We start from the raw sequence: 23,911 nt of genomic DNA, 5'->3' as shown, positions 1-23,911 counted from the left end.
TTTCACAAGCTGTTGTCATTTGTCACTCAAGGTTCACTCTTGACATTTAAGTTATATGTTTCTTCAGCAACTTGTAGCCTGACTGTAAACTCCAGTTTGCATTGCTCTTGGCATTCACGTATTTTATACCCAGACACTGCTTCTGTCTACTATTTTTTTGTTTGGTTTGGTTTATTTGTTGGTGTCTGTGTGATTGCTCCTCTGTGTCTAGGTAAAAGGAAAAACACTGAAGAACCAGAAAGATCTGCTGACTGGTCATCTCATTACTTGTGTTTGAGGACCAGTGATACTGATCAGCGCATCTCTTTTTTACTTCTGTAATGGTGCTATATGCTGCCCCTTCCAGGAGACACTGCTGTCTGCTACAATGCCAGTCACTGAAAAAATGAAATTCTGGACAGTACTAAATAAGAAAGACACTTGACAGTGTCAGGAGTAGACTGTGACAAATGTGACCAATGCGACAAATGTGAATATAACAGTTTTACAAAAACTGGTCTGTTCAGTTCTCTAATTTTCAGCAGCATCTCCACAAATCCTGTTATTTTCATGCTAATCCATTTAAATTTTTGTTTCTTTAGATCTTTGTGCTATAGAACCGTAACTTATCAAAATGCGATTTTTAACAGTTGCTTAAGGTTTTTTTTTTACTAACTGTAAGGAGGGCTAATATTCTAATATGCTGAGGAAGACAAATAACATGGTACAAGATGGATTCATATTTTCCAACAGACTTTGTGATGTTTATACAACAGACTCATAATAGTAATCCATTCTTGTGACAAATGTATCAAAGACAGAAATACCACAGTTAGTTTTTTAACATAAATAATTAGAAGGCTGCAAACATTTTTGGATTTTTAACTAATTGCTCATGATTTTGACATCCTAATTGTCTAGCCATAAGGTTGTAAAGTATTTCCACCAATGATGGTATAACTGCTTACTGTTTCTTATGATAAAGTTAATTTAATGCTAAACCATAATAGAGTGATTAGAAATATTTTTTTGGTAAATGAATTAATAAAGTATTATATGTTGTAAATGGAAAGAAATCTTTAAAATCTTCAAGTATGGTTACTTTATTTAGTGATCCTATTATTAATAAATTCTAGTACCACTACAAAAGATCAGTGCTTTCCAGTTTGGTCATTAATTTTGAGCTTTTCATTCTTTGCTGCTGCTGACTACAGAAAGGTACAATGTATCAATGTATTATCTCTTCTTGTAAAGAAAAATCTTCATTTAAGTTGATGACATTTCATTCTCTTATTAGTTTAAAATGCGGTTCAACAAAAAGGAAAAGCCTACTGTGACCATGAGAGTAGTGAAATTTCACATGAGGGTTCAAAACAATGGTCTTGGGATATGAAGCCCCCAGATAGTTAGAGAAAGGTGAAGGGGAACAGCGAGCAGTTGGTGTACTCAAAGGATACTGCATGGTGGGTGCAGAGCAAGCAACGTTAAAATGAATGAGATCATGGATAGCTGCTTCGGAAATTGATGTACCTGGTTTTATAGGATTTGTTTTGAGGCTTACCAGAAATCTGAGCGGTATGTAGGCTTTTACTTCTTGGATTAGTAAAGGAAGGGGTAGGCAGTAACTTGGTTTTCTCTCTATTTAGACTTGGTAGACTTTCATATTTCTTTTTAATGATTTTCTTTAGGAGAACTAAAACAGCAGCATGAATAAAACTTACAATATATTAGAGAAAATGTGGGCTAACATTATACCAATGGTGAATTGTCATCTTTTAGTGTACATATCCAGGTGAACCTCAGAATAAGTCTGTTTAGGATTTTCTCTTACTTTAAAAAGTAATCTTTGAATGGATGCATTTAAATGGCCAGCAAATATTGAAGTTGTTGCCACTGTAAGTCTCTTTAGTGTAATTTAGGAAGATTATTAGAACAACTCATCCATAGATTACATTGCTTAATCTGCTGAGGTGCTGATACTCAGTATCAGGTTTTATGGGTGAAGTGCTCGCCCACGTTAGTGCATTTTTGTAAAGCAGAATTGAGAAATAAATTAAAAAAAAACTCACGCCAAACTTCCAGAACAAAAAGATCAGCAGCGTTATGTAACGTATAATCACTTCCTGCAGTGGATATTGCAGGAGGTTCTTTCGTCCTGTGATAAAAGCAATTAGATTTTGAATCTCCAAACACTGGAATGCAGCTGAGTGTGTATCGAAAGTACTGAAGTTCTTCAAAGTGTTTACAGTTAGACGGCATGTGTTAGTTCCATAAAATACACCAGCTATTGATGTAAAGATCTATGTTATCTCTCTAGGAAGGATTTGGGAGACTGATTAAAAACCTTCACTGTGCTTCTAAATAAATCTTGGTCTATAGCTGTAACAAGCAACCTAAATATGACTTCTAAAAGCAATTTTGCTGGGAACTATTTTCTTAACATTTCATATAATCCAAGAAATCTAGTCTAAATAGTGTTGTGAAGCAACTTATGGAGAACTGCATTTCCTTTTTCTAAAATGGCTCAGAAAATAATCGTAGCTCTTTATCTTTTGGTCTAGGAAAGCCTGAAAATATTTGGAATTAAATTTGCTGAAATGCCATGTCAGGAGTGCTGGTTGTTTCAGCAGAAGCCTTGAAAACTTTCACTTAGGAAAGTGAAGTTACACTCTGATGTATACAGTTTTTAGAGCTTTTTATTACTAATAAATGTCAGCAGTATCCTCATGTGTTCATATTGACAAACGGAAAAATGTGGGCTTCATGTAAAGTTTGAAAATTCTACTGTTTTCTAAGAAAATGGCTGAGACATACCCAGCAATCACAAAGCAGGAATGGCAAGCTATGCACTGTGAAGATTATTCCCGGGGTAGCTCCACAGTTGCTAGATGGCAGATGCAGCAAAGTGGTTGAAGTGTCCCTATATAGTGTGAACACATGCAACTCGTCTGCTTTAATGGTCTGTCATATGCAAAGATTTCCTGGGAGTCTGTGCCACATTTAGTGTACATCCACATCTCTGGCACATCTGACATCCCATTTATACAGCAGGATTACAGTAGTTTCACTGTGAAATGGCTGTTAGTAGAGGAAAAGCCATATATTTTCCTGGATAGATACTGGGGGGAATGCTAGCACTGCCCAAAATTCTGATAATTCTTTGGCATTCCTGCGTATGGCCAAGAGTTGTCATAAGAACCTAAGTTCATTCAGGTACGCATTTGTGACTGTATTGTCACTGGCTGTATTATCACCATTAATAGGTTTTCTTTCATGAAAGGAGAATCTTTTAGTGCCCACTGATTCATATGATTGTTTATTGATCAGGAAGTTATGATACTGACCTAAGTGTGGTTGATTGAAATATCAGAGTGGATGGCTCTTTTAGCATCAAGCCAAGCGTGAGGATAAAGCAGAACCTGGAAAAGGATGTTGATGAGCAACAGGAGATCTGAATCCACCAGGACTGAGAACCAAGGAGGACAGCAAGGCATGTTCTGGGAAGTGCTAGTAGAAGAAACAAGCTGAGAATGTGAGAAGCATCGCATAGCTGGGAGAGAGGTGCAGGGGCATGTGAGGAGCAGCGAGCACTTACTGAGGGTTAGTAGCTACTGTTTAGCCTGTGAATGAGTTGTGTGTAGGAGAAACACAGTATGTCAGATGGAGGTGTGGAGTATAAGCAAGAAAAGACTAGCCAGTTTCCTATGGAAAAAGGAGCACAGAGCCTCCATGGAGTTGAAACCCTTGGATCTTTAATCTGCTAAGAACTCAAATTTTGAGGAAGACGTAGGTGAGCAGCATCTTTGAACATTAGGCAGCAGATAACTAAATACAAGTGAAGAGGCCAAAAAAAGCAGCTTCATTGCAAATATTGTAAAAAGTACTCCCAGAGACAAATTCTGCTATAAACAGAGTCCTTCACTAAGCAGAGAAAACCCTGGAGCTGAAAACTGTGTTCTGCTTTAACCACATGGGTCACAGGGTGGGGATGGCCGAGCCATAGACTGAATAGGCAGAGGAAGCAGGGTCTAAACACTGTTTTTACCACTAGTGGCCACAGTGACAGTGCATATGTACTCCGCTAAATTGTAGGCTGAAATATTTAAATATTGTATGTCAAGACCTAAAAAAATCTTACAATCTAGTTAATATCTGTAAACTTAAATGGCTGTCCAAATGGCAGCTCCCTTATATAGGTATTCTGTCTTTACATACTGTGCTAAATAAATGCTGAAGTGTATGAATGAGGATGGGAGAGTTCCTCCTGCCCCACCAGGAAGTGTGTGGTACAACCAGCATAATTTTTTTCATTCTGTTGCTCTAAAATTCTCTCTTGTCTTAAAAAATGGCTCCTTGTCTTTGTTTATCTTTTCTCTTTCACTTCCTGTTTCAACAGTTGTGTCTTTTCCCTCAGGAAAACCAGCAGCATGCATCCATGTGTGTCCATTTCCACAAACTTACTCCCTGTCCTGTTTTCTTCTCCCAGTTTTGAGAGGACAGAGGATCTGGTAACAAGCTCTTACAGGCAGAAGTTTGCCATATCGCTTCTCTGTACGCTGGCACCTAATGGCAGGCACACATCTGAGAATATATATATTATTTTTTTAAAGCCTTAAGTTGTTTTAAAACCCTCTGGACTGTTGCAGTCCAAAATGTGAGAGCTGGTGGGTGTATTTTTGTGTGGCACTCACTGTGTTAATCACATTCCATATACAGTCTGAGAGGCTTTCCAGGAAGGGGGGTCCGTAGAAGTGCTTAGCTTTCCTACCAATATTTATTCCCTTATCAGACTTTTCATGAAATTTGCAATAAAGATGACAATAAGTACTTCTTTTTCCTGGTTTGCTTATTTGCTAGAGAACTTTTTATTCTGGATTTCGATTTACAGAATATCAGACTACTGAGCCTCCTTTCATTCATTATTCTGCAACTCACTTGTTTGTGCACAATCACCTCTACCATGATATGTGTACCTCTTTATCAAATAATGTGTGTATTGCTTTTTACTATTCTGTACTGTTCTCCATCATTTCTTACTGGCAAGGAGACAGGGTGATAGGTGTGAGGGGAAGAGTGCTGTCGTCTAATATATGGTAACTTAGAGGAGTGCTCTTCAGGGTTTTTTTTTTGGTGGAGGTGTATTTAAAATTAGTTTCTCTTTTGTTATATTACAGGCCTGAATTCAGGCAGTAATGACCTCAATAGTGCCTGTTTTAATGTAATCCCTGCTTGCTGACTGCTGTTCCAAGAATAAAAATTTAAGCCAAAAGATTTAATGAAATCCTTTGGGATTAGTGCTCACTGGGCTGGGGAAATTGCATATCAACCTTTTCTCTGTACTCGAACCATACGGTTTGGTATTTGAATAGGAGGGTGTCCAAGAGAGACAACTCTGAGTTCATCAATAATTTACATTTTTGTTAGTTACAAACCTGGTATTTGGGATTCTGTTGCCATAGCAATCCATCTGGGCCTGAACGGATAGTGTTTTAAGTGGTGGTTGTATAGGGATTCACAGTGTGTGCTTTAAATCCCTTCTAAACTAATCCTCAGATCTGTTCTGTGACTTATTTGAGGCTTCAACAAAATCAATGTTACTCACATTAAAAGTTTATGTTGAGCAAATTAAGCCCATAAAATATTAGAATATGCATATGATTAAGGACTGTAAAGTTCATAATGTATGACAATTTCTGTTTCAATATGTGAAGCAATTAATAAATGCCCACAACTCCATTTTTTTCAAAATACATTTAATTTGTCGTACATTATGCAACTAGAAATTATCCAGACTCTGTACTGGTTATTAGCTAATTTAAACTTCATAATCGAATGCTAGCCTCATTTTCCCAGATGTCAGTTCTGTGTTTTACAGGATGTCAGTCTATTCATAATACTGTATAACTTCCACTTTCAATTAATCTGATTTTCTCTCTTATAAATAATTCTAAAGCAGAGAATAAAATTTGAAATTCCTTTTTTCATTTCTAACACTCCTGGAGTGGAGTTTTGAGGCTGCGCTGCTAAATTCAGTAGGCTAAACATCACCTGCTTTTTGTTTGAAGTTTGGTTTATATTTTCTCATTTTGCCACCTAAAATTTCAAAATGGTTTATTCAAAATCTCCCAGATATGCCACATAAAGGGATGCCCTCAGCTTTGAAAGACGATCAATAAACTCCTCAGCAAACCTGGGCTAAGTTTCAGCTCTGTCAAAACCAAAACCCTCCTGAAACTGATTTCCAGAGCTTTTAGTTTTTCATAACAAAAATGTTGTCCAGTTGTGCTCTCAAACTGTCACTAAACCATCATGACAATGTATTAGCAGCTCTTGATTAGTCCAGAGTATAGTTTGCATATCAGTTTGCAAAATTATTCCTCAGTGTTTGAAAGAAGAGAGAGAAAAACAGTCAAACAGCAGCCATATGCTCTACTAATGAGTGTTTAGCTCATAATCCTAACCAGACAAAAATTGTTTCTTCATGGAGTTTGTAAAAGATCACACGATGCTTCCTGGCTTTAAAAATAGTAATAGAATAAAGAAACTGCAGATGGCCTAAAAGTTCTTGAGAAACCTTTAATTACCATGCAGCTTCCCTTTCATCTGTTATATTACGTTCACAATGAATAGTGAAGCATGTAATAGAAGGGGCTTATTTTTGCCATGATTCTGTGATGCTAAAAAACGTTCTTTGTCACCTGTAATAAATGTAAATCTGCTCTGTTTCTGTATGAGTTAAAGAAGCGTTTCCTGGGAAAAACTGCAAAGAATCCCTTCCTTGCAGTGGAATAGGGCTTCATTTCATGAGCAAAGATAAGCATGTATATTCTTAAATTCAGTGTGGCTGACTGTACGTTGTTTATTTTAGAGGTCCAGTTCTTCTACCCCATCTTAATGGGACTGTTTCCATAATTGGTTACCACTAAAGGTAACTGGGAACAGAGAGCTTAGAATTAACTAAAAAAGGCTTTGTTTTGATTGCTTTTGCATATCCTCATGACTAACTGAAGTAAAAGTTGCAGATCATTTACATGATTACTTACCCTAAAATTACATGCCCTAAAGTATCTTCTGGAGATACCATTTGTTAAATATAGATTACGCTTCAAAGAGATATTACAAGATGTATTCAGGCATATCAAAATGTGTTTCTGTTGATATTTCCAATGGTTTCATTAGGAAAAGTCTTCCCTTGAAAATATTATTGAAATGAAAACGGAGCCTTGGAAGATACTAGCGGTATGACAGATGCTATTTGTAGCTCTGGAAATATAGTTGTCACTGCAGGGGATCTCCTGCATTGAAGACCCACAGGAGTCCATAACCAAGGGTGAATGAATTAATCTTCCAGCATATCTCATAAAAAATAGCCTGTGTTTAATATTGATAGAAACACAGTTGAATTTCACTGGTAATTTTTTTGATCTTTCTCTAGAAATGCAAACCTTTCCTGTTTATTTCTCCCTGTATATTTTAGCTCTGCAAATCTTTGCAAAGAGTGCTGGTATTTAGTCTCCTTGATATTTGTTGATTGTTATTGATTAGTTTTTACGTATTTATTCCAGATCTTCATTATGTTTTTCATATGTTTCGGAAACTCTGTCTGTCAACTTCAAGGGAGCAGGCGAGCTGTCTCTGTTTGCACTTAATGAGGCACCACACTTACTCATGGTTTCGCTTAAATTTGCTGCTCTAGCACATAACCTGTATTTTTGTTCAGTTATTTCCAATTAATACTCAAGTAAATCTGTCTTTCCTTTCCATTTTCTGTCTTTGCAGCAGAAGGAAATAGTTAATCTTCTGAAAGGCTCAGTAATAATATGACACAGCTTGACACAGACAGCTTAGAGAAACAGGGCAGGATTGAGACAGTGTACTGCAGAGCAGGTGTGACTCTGCGTGTTAATTTGTCCAAGGCACTTGCAGCTACCTCTACTCAAATGCAAGATGTACACAGACACCTGAACCAAAACCCTGGCTCTGAACCCCGGGAGGAGGTTGGGATTAGAGCTTTTAATTGAAACCTGTCTCTGAGTGTGTCTGAATTTCAGATCCCTCGGTTTGGGAGGGCTTGAATGACAGGGAGAGGCAAAGTTTTGGTTGGACCTGTTCAAGAGGTATTTAAGTACAGTAGTTCAGATTAGGTCTGTCATAGCCTGTACCAGGACATTTTATACAACTGATAAGGAGCACCAAGCAATGTAAGGCCTGCTAAGACTATTGTCACATGTATTACAAGCTCTGGGAAAGAAATTAGTTGATGACACAGCTGTGTTTTACACCAGCATCTGAATTATTCTAAACCCTTTGGAGTCAGGGTTTCATATCATTGTCCAGCTAGCTTTGCATTGTTCTAGTGCTCCACTGCTCCTCACTGATGTCTAGGATTTCATGAAATAGGCTGTTAGATAGAAGAGCTAATCCCTACAGTTCAAAAACGTTTAAAACTTAGTAGCAACGTAATATTGTATGCTTCAGGCTCATGGACTATACAGACCTCAGCTCCAAACAGCTGTTACTTGTTGCCTAACATGTTTCTTCAGTAGACTGCCATGCAAGTGAGTGGTATCTGGGATATCATAGGTATCAACAGAACTATACAGAAGGCAATATTAATTCTTTACTAAAAAAGAAGGGAAAATTAGATTTTTTTAATCAGTTATATTCTGAATCTTTTATTGAGTCATGAAAGATGGTAGCCTGGTTAATTTGGTGTGAGATGCTGTGTGGAATCATGATTTGCCTTTTTTAAAGAAAGACCAGAGTAAGGGTTGATGTGATATAGTTTGACAATTTTAGATAACAGCAGTATCGTTTTCCTCTGACAAAGTTGATGTAAAATTAAAAATATATTTACCTATCTTGGTAACTGTGCGTTTGGCTCCCTTTTTTAACCGCATAAAATTGGTCATCTTCGCCTGTAAGTGCCTTCACAGCTTGATCCTGCCTGCTCTTTCACGTCAGTGTTGCCCTTATTGCAACCCTTACTGCCCATCAGTCCCAATTTTCTCCCTTCCCTCAGGCAACCTTTATTCATGAAAATTGTTAATGGTAAAAATCTGCAAAGCCAGTAGGCTGTGTTCCTTCAAATCCTGCCTTAAAACTCACCTCTGTTGTGATGCCTGTAAACTGCCCAAGAAAGGCTAGGCAGCGGTTGTGCTGTGATCAGTGCTTATTATGCTAATTGTCTGCATGAAACAGTGGGAGTGAGGCATCAAACACCCCTCTGCAGCGGGTCCCACTCTCCTCCAGGAGCGGTGGGGGACGCTGTGGCTGTCATTGGAGGTACACATTGTTTCTTCCTTGACTCCTCAGTCTAATGGGGTAATCCAGCCAAGATGTAATACAGCATGAGAATTTAATTTTGACCAGAGGATTGCCAACCTCACAGGTGTGAAAGCCTGTCACCTTTCCTGAATTGGGGAGAACTGCAGGTGCCCAGATGCAATTCATATGCTCAGAATTTGGTATGAAGTTTCAAAAGAGATTTGTCCCCTGGGCCTGTGGATTTCCCATCTCTGCTGCTATTGTAGTACCTGGAAATGTTGCCTTTTAAGAAAAAGGAGCGATGTGGACTTTCTCTTCTGGATGCTTCACAAAAACCCAAGGCTTTAAATTTTGGAGTAAGCCAAAACTAAATAGGAAAATGGCAAACTTCTGTGGCACAAATGAAACTAGGTAATTAATTTTATGTAGATGATAAATGCATGTATTTGTTTTTCTTACAGAAACGTGGAGTCCTGAATAGAGAGAAGAGAGTTAAGCACACACTCTGTATTGTGAACAGTAAGTGACCAGATTACATACTCTGAAGCTAAATACTATTTGTACTTCCTTTTTTAAATTTTTTTTATTTTTTCTTATTTGCAGTTCTTTTAACAAGTGTAAGAAATTAGTGCAGTGAGCATTTCTGCCTTTTATCCAACTCAGTTTCATTTTACAAGGGTAGACTTTTATTAATCCTGTAATCATGTTGGGTAAGAGGCCCAGTTAATCCACACAATGTGTCTTCATCACTGCCCACACTGAAAATATTGCCACCGCCTTCTCAGTAAGAGTGAATTGTAATAGTAGAAGGTACCAAGCTAAAAATAGTATTACACTAGCATTTCACACCTGAAATTTTGCAGAACACTTAGGTTTATCAGCGTAGTCAGATCCCGTTGAGTTGGGACATGAGTAAGAGAGTTTTATGGGTTTGTGTTAACCACTTAATCACTGACTAATTGTTCTGAACTGCCCTGGTCAGAGCTGTGCTGTTCACTGCACGGTATGACCAATCACAATGTATGGCTGCACTGGCCTTTGATAACTACAGCTTTATAAAACATCAAGTAATTAAGACTACTTGCTGAGACAAGAAAATAAGCCATGGTTGTGTTGTGAATGATATTATTGATGTTGTCCTTTGAAAAAAATCTCAGGCTGCTGGTGAAGTACCAGTCATGATACAGTAGAGAACAGACACTGCTTTTATTGCAATCCTAAGTAATATCCTCTGGGAAATGGAGCAGGTTATATGGGTGTACTGCATTACTGTGTATTAAAAGGTGGCAATACCCTTTGAGAACCAAAGTGGGTGAATAATGTGTGTTAAGGCATTTCTATTAACAGTTCCAACAAAACAGTTCCTCTATGCTAGGTGCTAATAGAGCCTGCCTTTTTGTGGTAGAAGATTGTGGACAGTAAGTAATGTACAGAGAATACGTGTTATTCAGCACCGTTCTGCTTATAGAATATACATTTGAGAGTATATCATGCAGTAGAATTGAAGGAATTTTATTGTTGTATACGAAATCTCTATTCATTTAGCCAAACTGGCGTGTAGAACAGACTAGTTTTGGATAGAAATAAATGTTGAATGTTTTTTGGCAAGCAGTAAAAATAAAACTCTTTGGTGGAAAAGAATATGTATAAACTTCAACAGCCAAAAAATGCCCAGTATCTCTCTGGGCAACCACGTTCAGTGATGGGTTTTAACATAATGTTTAATCACACAACATGAAAGGAAACGTGTGACACTTAACTGAAGCTGAGGGCAACATAATGTTTGTTTGAAAATCTGTATAGTTATTTGTACAATTTACTAAACTGTGCTACCAGTAGGCATTTTTTAGACATACAACGAATCATACATATGTTCCAGAAGATCATTAGAAAAAAAATTGGTTTTAAAAAAACTTCTCAAAACTCTTATCTTTTTTATCTGTTCCTCTTAACTTTCCATTGCTGCTTCTGTCAGCCATACTTTCCTTCCATTTTCTCTTCTTTCCCACCATGACTCTTGTGGTTATATTCCCTATGTGCTATCACACCTCTCTTCACCCTTTATCTTTCCAGTCTTTTACCTACACAGCTAATCTGCTCCAACTTCATAGCTTCTCCTCACATCTCCCACACAGGGCCATCTCCTCTTCCTCTTGGCAGAGCTGCATTGCAGAATGTTCCTGATCTTTGGCAAATTTTGAGCTTGCTATTTCTAGTATCAAATAGATACTCTGCAGGCCAAGAGCATTATTGATATTGTCAGGTAATAATGCACAGAATAATGCCATATACCTATATCAAAGGAATTTGCGAAGGGTTGCAACATAGCGTGATATGGGTCAGCTCTTGCAATTTTTATTTGACATGCAGAAAGATATGGTGAAACTTTTGGGAGTTGTTATTTAACACATGGAATACCTTCAACCCAATCAATTATGCTTTTCCCCCGGATCTTAAGTTTTGGCAGCAGGTGACTGATAGTTGCATGCATAAATAATAGCAATTCCAAGCAATTTGTATAATTCAACTGATGTATGTATACAAAAAATCCAGGAGTTGTTATAGACCTGTTTGTAGAAACTAAATTTCACTACTGCAGATACTTGAAGATTTTCTCCTCGCTTGTATTCCTGTGTCAAGAGGCCAGAACTCGCAAGCAGCTGTTTCAGAATAGCATGGATTTATTTGTGTATAGTGAGAAAAAATTAATCAACTATTATTGGTACTCCGTCACATACAAATTCTCTCTCTCCTGCTGGCAGAATAGGTTGACAGAACCTTTTCATAGTATCCATCAGTTAATTTTATCAGTCATGGTATTATGATTATAAACTACAAATGATCTAACAATGATATATAATTACAGAAATGAAACTGTACAGTGGTTATTTAACATTTGCAATGTGTAATTTATTTAACGCTCTCTTTGGAATATACATGGGAAATTAGAATAATAAAACAGAAATAAAATTACATTTATCTCTCATCCATCATTAGTGAGGAGCAATGTTACAAGCTTGATCAGGCTATACATTCAGCCATGTAGGGAAGTCCATGTATGCTACCTTTGGGCATGCTTAAAACACCTTGTGAACTGTATGTTGTTCATATGCTACGCAGCAAGTCATTCTTCTGACACTGGGATTGATAAACTGTGGATCTTCTTTTAAAAATACTTTTTTTTCTCAACCTGAAGTTAAACCTAAAATTTAAAATATCAAGTGCTGAGAGGCAAAAATATTGGATTCCAGATATAGGAAGAAGATAAAATTAATATTGTTCTTATTAAGAAAAGGATAAAATAAAAGTTGTAATATATGCTATATTTTGTGGGTTTTAGTTGTTTTGTCTTTGTTTTAAATGCAAGGACCTTTGTCATTTGGCTTTGATATGGCAAAAGATCTCAGTCATCCTTTGTGAATGAGGGGAAAATTCTTGCAATGTGTGTTCCAGAAAAGGTGTCCATTATCCTTACATAGTCAGCAGCAATCAAATTTCATCTGCCACATACTTTGGTTTATAATTGACATCTTTGGTGGTTGCTGGTTAATAACAATTTTTTTCATTATTCATGTTTAATAAAGGCAAGTTCAGGTAATGTGACATAAATTAGGAGACTGCACAAATGAAGCGCTATATACAGGAGGAGGATGGCCAAACCATGCTCTGCTGTGAGCAGATGAGAGGAGGCTTGCCCTGCTGAAAATTATTGTACAGGCAGTTTGACTCCATTATATGTAGAAGAACTAAATTCATGTTAGACTTACTGTTAGCTCATGAGCACACAATGTTACTGTTGTTTACCCTAATACCTATTTTGAAAACTACCATGGTTTATATTTTACCATTTACCATATTATATCTAGAGGTATGTAATGTACCAGAGATGAAGTAGCTAAATGAAGTGTTCCTTGGTTTTGGAAGGGTCAGTTTTGTAAAAGTTGAATTTATGAGCCTTCAAACAGAAACGAGCCTGTGGTTTCTGAATGTTCTCTACTAATCACAATAATCTTCCCCTACATTACAATTTCAATCTTTCATTGCAATATAGTAATCTAGAAGCAGCATGGAAGTGCCCTCATTCTGTGTGCTCCCAGGTTTTGTCATTGCCTATTAAAATTCATGTGCATATACTGCAGGCTTGGATAAAATAGTTCATTTGAGTGTTCACACTACCTGAATTCTTTAATGAGGTCTTCCCCTAAATTAGTGTCACTTTTTTTTTTTTTTTTTTTATCCTCCCACAGTAGAACTATAAACTTCTGGTAAATTATATAGTAACATTTGCATAGTGTAAAGTTTTTTTACTTTGTCTCTATTTTGGTTATCATGTTAAGACTATTCAAAGTAGTATATTCTCTGTGACTCATATGCTTACAAAATTCTGTGCCTCAAGACCTCATTTTTCTTTTTTTTTTATCCATCTTGTATTACAGACACAGCATTGCATTTTTTAATGTGAGATCTCTGACACGGATTTAGATTCTGTACTGCTTTGAGGTATGCTAGTTATGCAACCTAATTTTGCAAAATGGCTCTGTGTTTGTACTTCCCTGGGGCTTCAGTTTAGTTGTCATCTATCATTTTAGCACCATGATTGATTACTCTCTACTATTTAATTTATCTGCTGCAGCTTCTCAGCTTTTTCTTCAATTGGTAAACACATACTTTTCTAGACACATTTTCAAATGATGTGTTTTCCAAGTGCCCCAGAAGTCATGTAATCTTATTTTTCTCAGCTAGGAATTTAGCCATTTAAGCTATTCAATGGTTTAAATAAATTATTGGCTGATATTTTGCTACTACTTGGAAGTTTTGCACTGGAAATCTGTGTTGTATTTTCCATTTTTCAATGTTATTTTATATATTTATTCTGAAATACAAGTGCATTTACCAACTGCTTCTTTGTCCACCAAAAAACAGTAAAAGCAATGAGAACCTTTTTTAAGTGTAGGAGCCAAATGCATGGACTGATGCTGCTGCAGTAGACTTTAACCACCTTTGCACATTAGGTTTCAAAAGCAAAATATTTATTAGCTTAATTTGCTCATTGGAATGTCACAAGCCAGCTTCAGTCAGTAGCGTTACCATGTGCTTGTTTTCTTGTCTTGTATACTATGTTTCTGTACTGTAATTTGCTACTTTTAAACGTTACATTGAATATCAACTTGGCTATGATTTTAAATCAGGCTCTTTCAGAGTAACATAAAGTTTCCATTTGAAAAAGGGGGGGGGGTTTGCATTAAGTCATGCTGGGTATACACATGGCAGCAGTTTTACACAATTACTGAGGCAACTTCCAAGAAGCTACTATAACGAACTCCTCCTATGATCCACATATCAAAGAAGTTTTAATGTCAATTTTTTTTTCTCCTGCAGTTTTTATTACAGCTCTGTGTTATCTGTGTTTTTGAATGGGGAGGTTGATACTTTGTTTCGATTTTTTTACTCTTCAGTTACTGACTGTATTTAATACTTGTGATTAAAAGCTCTCCGTAAGAAGAATTATACTGTGTCATCATAATACAGCTTTGCTGACGCTGGTGACTGCTGTCGTAGTCCTGTCTCTAAATACAGTCAAACAAAATGCATTGACATCTGCAGTGTTGCGTGCTTTTTGGGGGTGGTTTGGTGTTCTTTTTTTGTGAGAGCGTGCTTTTATCATTACTTACCTTTTGTTTTTAATTCTTAATCTCTTTGCACAATCTTCTTTTAAAGACTACCAGGTTAGCTTCGGATATGTATCTTAGTAATTCCTGGTAGGTGAATTCCAGCCCACATGTCATTAGAGAATTGGAGATAGCCTGTTCTGTCACTGTTCTTGTAGTGACTTACGCTTCAATTAGGAACTAAAAGGCTAGACTTCCTTGTCAACTCCGCTATTTTGCATTTATGGTCCATGAAGGTTAACTGAAAAATTAACTAATATGATACAAGTGATTACACACATACAGGTTAAGGTGACTCCCTGGTATGGAGTTGGTGATAGCTAAGGAACATTATTTGGCAGTTTTGGATCCTCTCCAAGTATGAGTTTGTTCTTCAATGATGATTTTCTTTGTTTACTTCTTTCAAAGTTTTGCACTATAAATCTTGTTTCGAAGACATATAGCCATCATAAACATCACATTTTGACAGCTCTTCTTGTGTGAATGAAACTCATTCAAATAAGTTCATTCAGAAATGAGAAAAGATGCATCTTATACCTGTTCACAGTCCTATCTTTAAGTTACTAGTGTATTGACAACATTTATCTCTGAAAATGCAAAGAAAATAGGAAATTCAGTTAATCACTTTACTATGTAACCAAAAATGTTTTGCAAAGCCATTACCAAAGATAGCACATAAAAATATATTTTATGATGTTAATCTGCTGGGTTTATATTGATATCTAAACTGAATGAAAATGGGCACTGTAGAATTTTTCTTGCAATAAATAATTTTGCAAATACAAAATTCAAAATTAAGTATATTTGGAAAAACATGATTCCTTGGATTAGGATTTTTGGGCGGGGGCGATATACTTTAGAACAGCTAGAAAAGAGCAGTGATTAGGAGTGCTCTGGAATATATCAAATATATTAGCTGTGTCTCTGCAGTGTGCTTCTGCTGCTATACCTTCAGTTTAGTACCGCAAGCTAAACAGGCAAATACGTGGTTTTGCTGTGAGCGGAGCCTCTGCACAAGAGCTCTTAAAGCAATGTTGATTGATGTATTTCATACTTGAGACTCTTGTAGCTATGCTAACAAATGCAACAACAGTGATTTGAGCTGAAAGCAAAAGTTTTTTAACATGGTGGTCATAAAGCACATAATATATAGGCAATGTTTCCGGTCTTGCCAATTAAAAAGCTTTAGGTAAGCCATTAAAGATATTATTCTGTTTTTCCCATTAGCTGTGTATTTGGGAGTTTTTCTCATTACTGCCTGATTTCCATGACTGCTTCAGTCCCTCCCAAATCTCAAGGTTTAGAAGTGTATTTTTTTATTGAAAGGTGAGATTTTCATGCAGTCACATGGATCCAGGAGCTGGAGCTTCCAAAGATAACTCCCAAACATTTATTGCAAAGTCTGGCAATACTGCGTAAAATGCACGATAGCCGGGAGGTCTCTGCTAGTACTGTACAGCAGTACACTTTGATCTTATACATAATAGGTCTCCCAATACCTTTTCATTTCTAACAGAAATAGTGCCCAGGCTGCTTTTATACCATAAGCCTATTTCACTCATTCTTGTAAGTTGTGATGCCAAGTGAGAACATTTGTTTTAGGAAGAAGGATAAGAAAAAAGGAGTAAGATGTCATTTAGACTGTGAAACCTTAACCATTTTTGATGGGATTTTGCTTTTAGAAGCGTGTCTCAGTGTTTGAATCTTTAGTTTAAATGAAATGCTTAACACCAACAGAGTTTATTTAAAGATCTAATTTTACTTCAGGGATAATAATTTTAATAAATTTAAACTGCATTAAACCATTAGTTAATAAACCACTAGCTATTAAACTGTTGATAGTTTATCCTGCAGGTAACAGTGATTCCTTTTGGAGAGTTATGCTCTATTGGGCAAATATGAATTTAGGGAGGTTTTAAATGGGAATTATAGACATTTCTTAAGGAGAGTAGAATCAGTAGCTTTTTACACATGAAGCCATATGCTCCTGAGAAAGATCTAAATGTTTGCAGTACACAGATATGCTTATAATCAGGAATTGTTACATCTCAGTTGCTATATCGTTGTCATTTTTGTATTTTCTCTGAAGTTTGACTATTTGCAGCCTCGGTGTATGGAGCTGTGACCTGTTGGTGCAGACACTCCAGCTGCACCGTGGAAAACCAGTCCATATCTCAATCCTTGTGGACTTGTTCCATATCCATTTAAAAAGAATGAAAGAATTTGGAACTTTAAAAGACTGTTTCCTCCAGAAGTAACAACTGTCATTTATATTAATAATCTCTTGAGTAGGCTCATTATATTAAATCACAGCTAGAATTCTACTTAGACTAATTGCCTTTGAAGCAGAACCAGTGATTTTATGCATATGGAAAGCGGTGTGATGCTATCCAACCCCATCATGGATCATATACAATGGCTTTCACAGCTTTCTGGCATTCACGAGAGTGTGACAGCTGTACTTACCTATTTGTATGTGGGCTGTCCTTCGTGTCTGATCAATAGTGAGATTTCATTTCCTCCAGTCTCTTTGTCGCAGTAGTAGTAGGGATCACATTGTTAAGCTCTATCCTGAAGTGGAGGGAAGCGTTTCTTGTACTTGTCAAGCATTTTTGGTGTGATTGTTAGAAGTTCTTTTTTCATTACTGTGTATCTCGTGTCACATTTTTACTGTGCTATTCCGAAATGAACTTCACTTAACAAACTTTACTTTTAATTAATTTGGGGATCCTTCTTCCTGTTAAATTTTGCTTCACAGCTTGAGGAGTGCTTATGTAGACCCCCCCACCCCCGAAAAAAAAAAAAAAAGAAAAAGAATAAAAAAAGAGGGGGAAAAAAGGAAAAGGCATGGAAGAAATCCAGATGTCTGATACTGAAATTTTCCAAGGATATGTTAGTGGACATAAGCACCTTACTTAAACCCTCTTGAGTAGCTTTCCTTTTAAAAATGGATATGGTGGCACATAACAACTTTTCCTGGGGGTTTGGAATTCACTCCTGTCATGAAATTGATAGTATTGTTGCTGGCATGAAAAAAATGAGCTGATACAATCCCAGTATTGCAAAGACCTTGAAGAACTACAGAACTATGTACTGCTATTACTTAATCATTATTCTTTCAGACTAAGAGACTGTTCTGAACATTGATTGTCCAGCAGTGCATACTTCTTAGAAGGTGCCGGTGTGTTGGTCTGTTTGATAAATGTGTTCATTACTACCTAATTATTTTTGATGTTTGTTAAAAGAAACTGAGTTTATATCTGTTGTCAAGTAACGATGGGTTTTTTAAAAAAAATTGGCTTACTTCGTGTTTCCTAATCTTGAAAATACCTATATAAGACTGTGAACAAATCCTACGAACATCAGAGTTTCTTGCTGCCTATTTTGCCAATATAAACACTCCCTGCCTCCCCTACACATTCTCCTGGGAAAAAACAGCAGACTTTACAAGCCTGAATAACAAGATGGGGATAGGGAAGAGGAAAGCTCAGGTATAATTATCCTAATCTGCTACATATTACTGTGACATCTAGCCCCATATTGTTTCTGATTCTCCTTTCTCTGTTCATTTTTTGTTTCTATTCCCATGTTTCTCCCTTTGCTACTGTCTTATTGGCAGCTCTACCTAAATCTTAGTTTCCCTTCTAGAGCTACCTTGACCATACTCGTCTGGAAGAGATCCCTCATTCCCCAGTGTCACCTAGTTTGTTTTGTTGTGGTTTCCATAGTCTCTGATGTTCTTCATAGCACTGCGTTCAAAAGGATAACAATGGGGATAAAATATGGCTTCTTTCACTTACATCTGCTGGAGTGCTGTAACTAAGTTGTGACTGACCTTGCAAAGAGGAACTCAAGCTGGGATGGTACCCATTTATGTGATCAGCAATGTATCTAGACACAGAGAAAGTACTTGTTTTTATATGTACATTCCTTCCTCCCCATGCCCAGGTATCTTACTGTCATACTATAGAACAGTGAGGGAATGGGTGGTATGTACCTATTCCCTCTGTAAGTGTTTGTTTCCTTGACATAAGCTCAGAGCTCTTTGGGCATCTCTTTATCCCACTCAGCAAACTGTCTTTGTAGCTTTGCTTCTACTTTTTCTTCCTTTTCTGTGTACTATGGGCATGGGGCTATAAGGTTGTATTGCTTCAGATAGAACTCACTAAATTTTCTTATAGGTGATACATGAATGCATTATCTCTGTGCCTTTTTGTTGGTTGTTAAACCCTTAGCTTTAACATATAGTGCTTTCTCCAAATTATCTGCCTATAGCACGCTATGTCTGATCTGTTTGAAGAGCTTCTGTTTTCTGCTGATTAGATATTTTACAAAGAGCTCCAAAAAACTCCCATGTTTGTGCTTCTTCCTTTTCTTCTTGCATGCATGTGTGCGTGCTCTCTCACTTTTGCTCTCTGTGTCTCTGTTGCTTTTTTTGTCTGTTTTGCTGGAACATTATGTCCTCAGTTGTCAAATATCTTCCTCTCAGCTGAAATTCCAGTGCTGAATTGAAAGAAATCAACCAGAAGCTCTGGAAAATGATTCATTTTTACAGTGAAACTGAATTTTATGAGTCTTAAATGAAGAAAAGTGTATTATTAAAAATACAGTATTAGGCTTGTGAAAAGGAATCTCTAAGATTTAGCATATAAAACCAGAAATGTTATGATAAAATTATGAAACCTTGAGGGGTTATTTGAATGATCCACTTGTTTCTGCAGACTAAATAAAGCTCTGTTTTATTAATCCTAATTGTCCTTTTATTTGTTGCAATATGATGTATCAGGTTTACGGCGTCTCTTCAACATTAGCTTCCCAGGAGCAATGCCACCAAAGTGCAACTATCAGTCAGCTGAGTGATACAGATACAATGCTGAAAATAAATATGGATGATTAAGCAAGTTGTTACTTTTCAGAAACAGCACATCCATTTCTGTGCAGTATCAATAAGAGATTTTAAAAAATGTGTACGGGGTTCAATAAACTGTTGAACAATCTGTGTTTACCGACTAATAAACTGGTTTTGTGAGTTAATCTATTGGTCAGTAAAGGAGAAGGAGACAGGTTATGAGTTATAGATTATCGTGACCTGCATGGTACAAGGAAAGGAGTTAACACTAGACTGCATGACAGTTGTGAATCATTGCTGCTTAAAAACATCATGGCTATGACGATTAAAGCCTTCTCTAAGGATTCTCTGTAAAGTTGATGATTGAGATATGAGTAAAGGTATTTCTGTAGCGCTCAACACCACAGTGTTGCCAAACTTAGTATGTGGCTTTCAGGTAGTGAATCAGCATATGGCATACCTGTCCCTGTTTAGCCCTGCCTAATCCTAGATGTGTATTCTGGTTACCCAAACGTTGCTTCATCAGTTTTTTAGCTTAGGAGTACAATATAAGTGCTGTCACAACTTCTTAAGCAGAAAGTTATGACAGGGTAGTTGGACAATTCATTTAACAACTTGAAACTCACAGATTTAGAATGACTGGAGCTGCGTCAGTTGATTTTATACTATGGTGAAATCTGCCTTATGGAAGTTATCTCAAACTGGTTAAAGTTAATTGAAGTATAGTTAGTACTTCTCATGGGAATAAGCAGGAGGAGCAGATGAACCCTGGGTTCCAGTCACAATTTTAGATGTTACAAACAATCAAACACCTGACTGATACCAAGAAAAAACACACCAAAATTAGAGAACAGGAGATGTCAGAATGTTTCTAAATAGAAGCATTCATCAGCTGTGACGTTGCTGACTTCTTAAGTTCAGTTATGTTTGGACTTGGTGTGGTGCCAGTAGAAAGAAGGATTTGCTCATTTATTTTTCAGGGACCAGAATTTTTCTTAGGCCACGTGTAGAAATAGTTATACTCAGAAAATATAGTATGCTGTACTGGATAGAAAAGAAAGAATTAGGGACTTGCAGTGATAATACAGAAGAGGAAGGACAAAAGATCACAGTTATTTAGATTTAAAAGGCATCTCCATAGTAACTGCATTCATTTGAGATACTTAATACATGTATTGTTACCTCTTACTTCTCTGACTGGGTGAAATTTATTTGGTTGCCTAGAATTTGATGTGACTTGTACCATCAATTTCTCTCAGAAAGGGCAAGAGATTGAAATTGAAGAAATAAGGGTGATGTTCTTTGGTAAGTTATGAGGTAATAGCAGTATATGTAAGAAAAGAAGAGGCCCAAGAATTACATTCTGAAGGCTGATTATTTATTTATTTATTTAAGGCTGAATATTTATTTATTTACATCTGAAAGGTGTAAAAAAGGTATAATGGAAAGGATTTTTGTTACAGGTATCTTAGCTACATTGGTAAACAAGAGCAATGGCAACTTAGAGCTGGAAGAATGAAGGTAGAGATTTTGTAAAAATATTAGTAAGCTCCTCTAGATACCCTGATGAAAAATTGCCACAAGTAGTTTTTCTCTTGTGGTTGCCTTGACCTCCAGTATATTTTCTGTCAAACTTCTGCCATTTTCACCCAAAATATAAGTAGCCATTCAGAAAGCTTTAAATTTTTCTTCTAGATTGTGCCTGGTTAAAAAAAGTAGAAATATTTGGCAGTGACAAATGGTGTCTGATATGTAGGCAATGGTGGTTGTACTCGTGAAATGATGTTGAATGCAGATGTTTTCAGTTAGGTGTCTGTGGTTTATATTGATGCTTGTTCACAGATTAAATGGTTTCAGGTGTGTTTTGGATGTGTAGTTTTTGTACACCATTAATGAACAACTGTAATTCAGTTGAGGTTTGGGGAAACTAATAATGATACATGCACATCACTCAACTTCAGTATCTTTACGGAGAACATGCTGAAGCAGCTTGACTACATAAGAGAGTGTATGCATTTCTGTGTATCAGGACTTGACTGTCTATTTATTTTATACAAATATCTTTTCCTTGGTAAGCACAATCTTCCATCCCTTTTAAGGTTTTTCGATAAGAGCTTATCCACAGTTTAGTTGCCTTGTCATTTTCTGATGCTGTTGGGGCAGTGATGCTTCTCTGCTGGATGAAATTTATTGGCACATCACTTTTTTTTTTCCCCCTGGAACAATGAGTTACAATACAAGACTTTCCTCAGAAGAAACCTGAAGTGGGTTTTGTTGCTTTGCTTTTGGATGGAGCTTCATATGTCAATATTGCTAATTGTCTTATCACCTTGTGATAGGTTCACCAATAAAATACTGTACAGTCCACAAAAAATTCACAAGAATTTACATAGTTACTGTAAACTTAACATGTACTCTGCTTTGATTCTGTTACCTTCCTTGGTCATGTATACCCGGTGCCTTATTAACTCATATGAACAAGGTAGCCTTCACATTAGCAGTTCTAAAAGCTAATCAATTAAAATCTTGTACAGACATAGCAAATGCTTTAAGTGGTGCTCAGCTATACTTCCATGTATGGAGGAGAGTCTGGCAGATGCCCTGCTGATAAAACAGTGTGATCTGTGGCAAGGGAGTGATCCTGCTCAGGACATACCTGCTGGCACAGCTCGCAATCTACAGAAGTGTCCACTGGAAGAATGCTGGCTGGTATGGGGAAGTTTTGTGAGGAGAGATTCAAATTCTATTTGCTTTTCATGAAACTCTTATTTAATTTTCCAAGAGAAGAAGTTTCTTTCCTTCAGTGGAGAATAAAGCACATTTCTACTGTAGTTAATCATTGTTACTAGGTAGGATGTGGCTTCTAGCTAGGTAAACCTTACTAATAAAGAAGGTGAGTCGGTTCACTCTCTTCTATTATGATATGTGGGTTTTTTCCTCCTTGGTTGTTTTGGCATATTTTTTTTTCTGTTTATTTATGCTTGATATTGCAGTATTCTTGGTGTTATGCATCTTACTATGCATGTTCTTTACATTTAGTGTTGTATTGTGTGTTTGTTTATTGCATTTGGATGTGCAGGTGGCTAGTAAGTATTTGTTAGTGTCTATATTGTCTAACCTTATGAGCCTTGAAACTTGAGACCTTGAAAATAACTTCAAGAATTTTTCGTGGTCATCGTATGTGCCAGGATACCCTGTACTTTAAGAAAGTTGGCTTTCCATTTCTCAGTCACCACTCTAAGATGGGCAGTTGCCAAAGCTGTCACATCCAGAGCAGAAAGTCAGATAACGTTGTAGTCTACTTATGTTTAGTCGTGCAGACTTCTCCTGCTTACGCCATTTGTCTTTATGCCTGGTTGTGGGAACTCAGTGTTTTCTCTAGTGCTTACGGTGAATAATACTTGCCATCAGGACAAGCAATCAGTTCACGTCCAGGTTACAGTAATGTTACTTTTTAAACTAGCAGCTGAGTGTTACTGATGGAGAGCCCATTAGATGGCCCTTCCTGGGAGACTGAGCCTATCCGATTCAAAGCACCGTGTGATGCCTTTGAAATATAATTACTAAAATGCCACCCATTAATTCCAGTAGAGTTGTCAAGATACACAGGTAAATTTTTTAGCTTTTTAATTAAAGATGCATATCTGAGGTAACCTAGCAAAAGGAGTTTGCCTAATTAACTCCCTTTAGTTCACCATTCTGTCAGTTGCTGGCGATTAGTAAATATTTGGCTTCTTTAAACCTGATTTCTGTAGGTGGGTGATTTAGAGATTTATAATTATGGAAGAAGAGATCAGTTAATTTCCATGTCTTTTACCATGATACTTACTTGGACTTTCCAGATCACAGTGCAGCTTAAACAAAAATATTGAAGCAATACAGAGCAGTTCACACATGCATATAGGAAACTTTGAATTTTGTCCCAAGTTTATGTTTTAGCTACTGACTATGAGAATCAAAAAAAATTACCTTTCCATACAAAATAGTTAAATTCTGTAGTCTTCTGCAAATGACACTTGAAAAGGTGTGGTTTTATTTTGTAAATTTATGACTGTGTTTTAAAAAGTCTATTTACTGTAGGGCATGTTCATGGTCTCTTGAAACTTCAGTACATAAAAGGGAGTGAATAATGATCTTTAATAGAATT

At 36.7% G+C, this 23,911-nt stretch overlaps 1 protein-coding gene across 1 annotated transcript in view; it reads left to right on the top strand.

Moving 5' to 3' along the window:
* Positions 1 to 23,911, top strand: part of SYT1 (synaptotagmin 1) — a 362,353-nt gene that overhangs the window by 116,633 nt on the left and 221,809 nt on the right. Inside the window, 1 exon segment of the mRNA XM_052774545.1 lies at positions 9,708 to 9,765. Coding sequence (XP_052630505.1) covers positions 9,708 to 9,765 — 58 coding nt within the window.

This window comes from Harpia harpyja, chromosome 23 (assembly GCF_026419915.1).
Source record: "Harpia harpyja isolate bHarHar1 chromosome 23, bHarHar1 primary haplotype, whole genome shotgun sequence".
NCBI classification, from domain to species: domain Eukaryota; kingdom Metazoa; phylum Chordata; class Aves; order Accipitriformes; family Accipitridae; genus Harpia; species Harpia harpyja.
The sequence above is the reverse complement of the archived record's forward strand: the minus strand, read 5'-3'. Positions and strand labels throughout refer to the sequence as shown.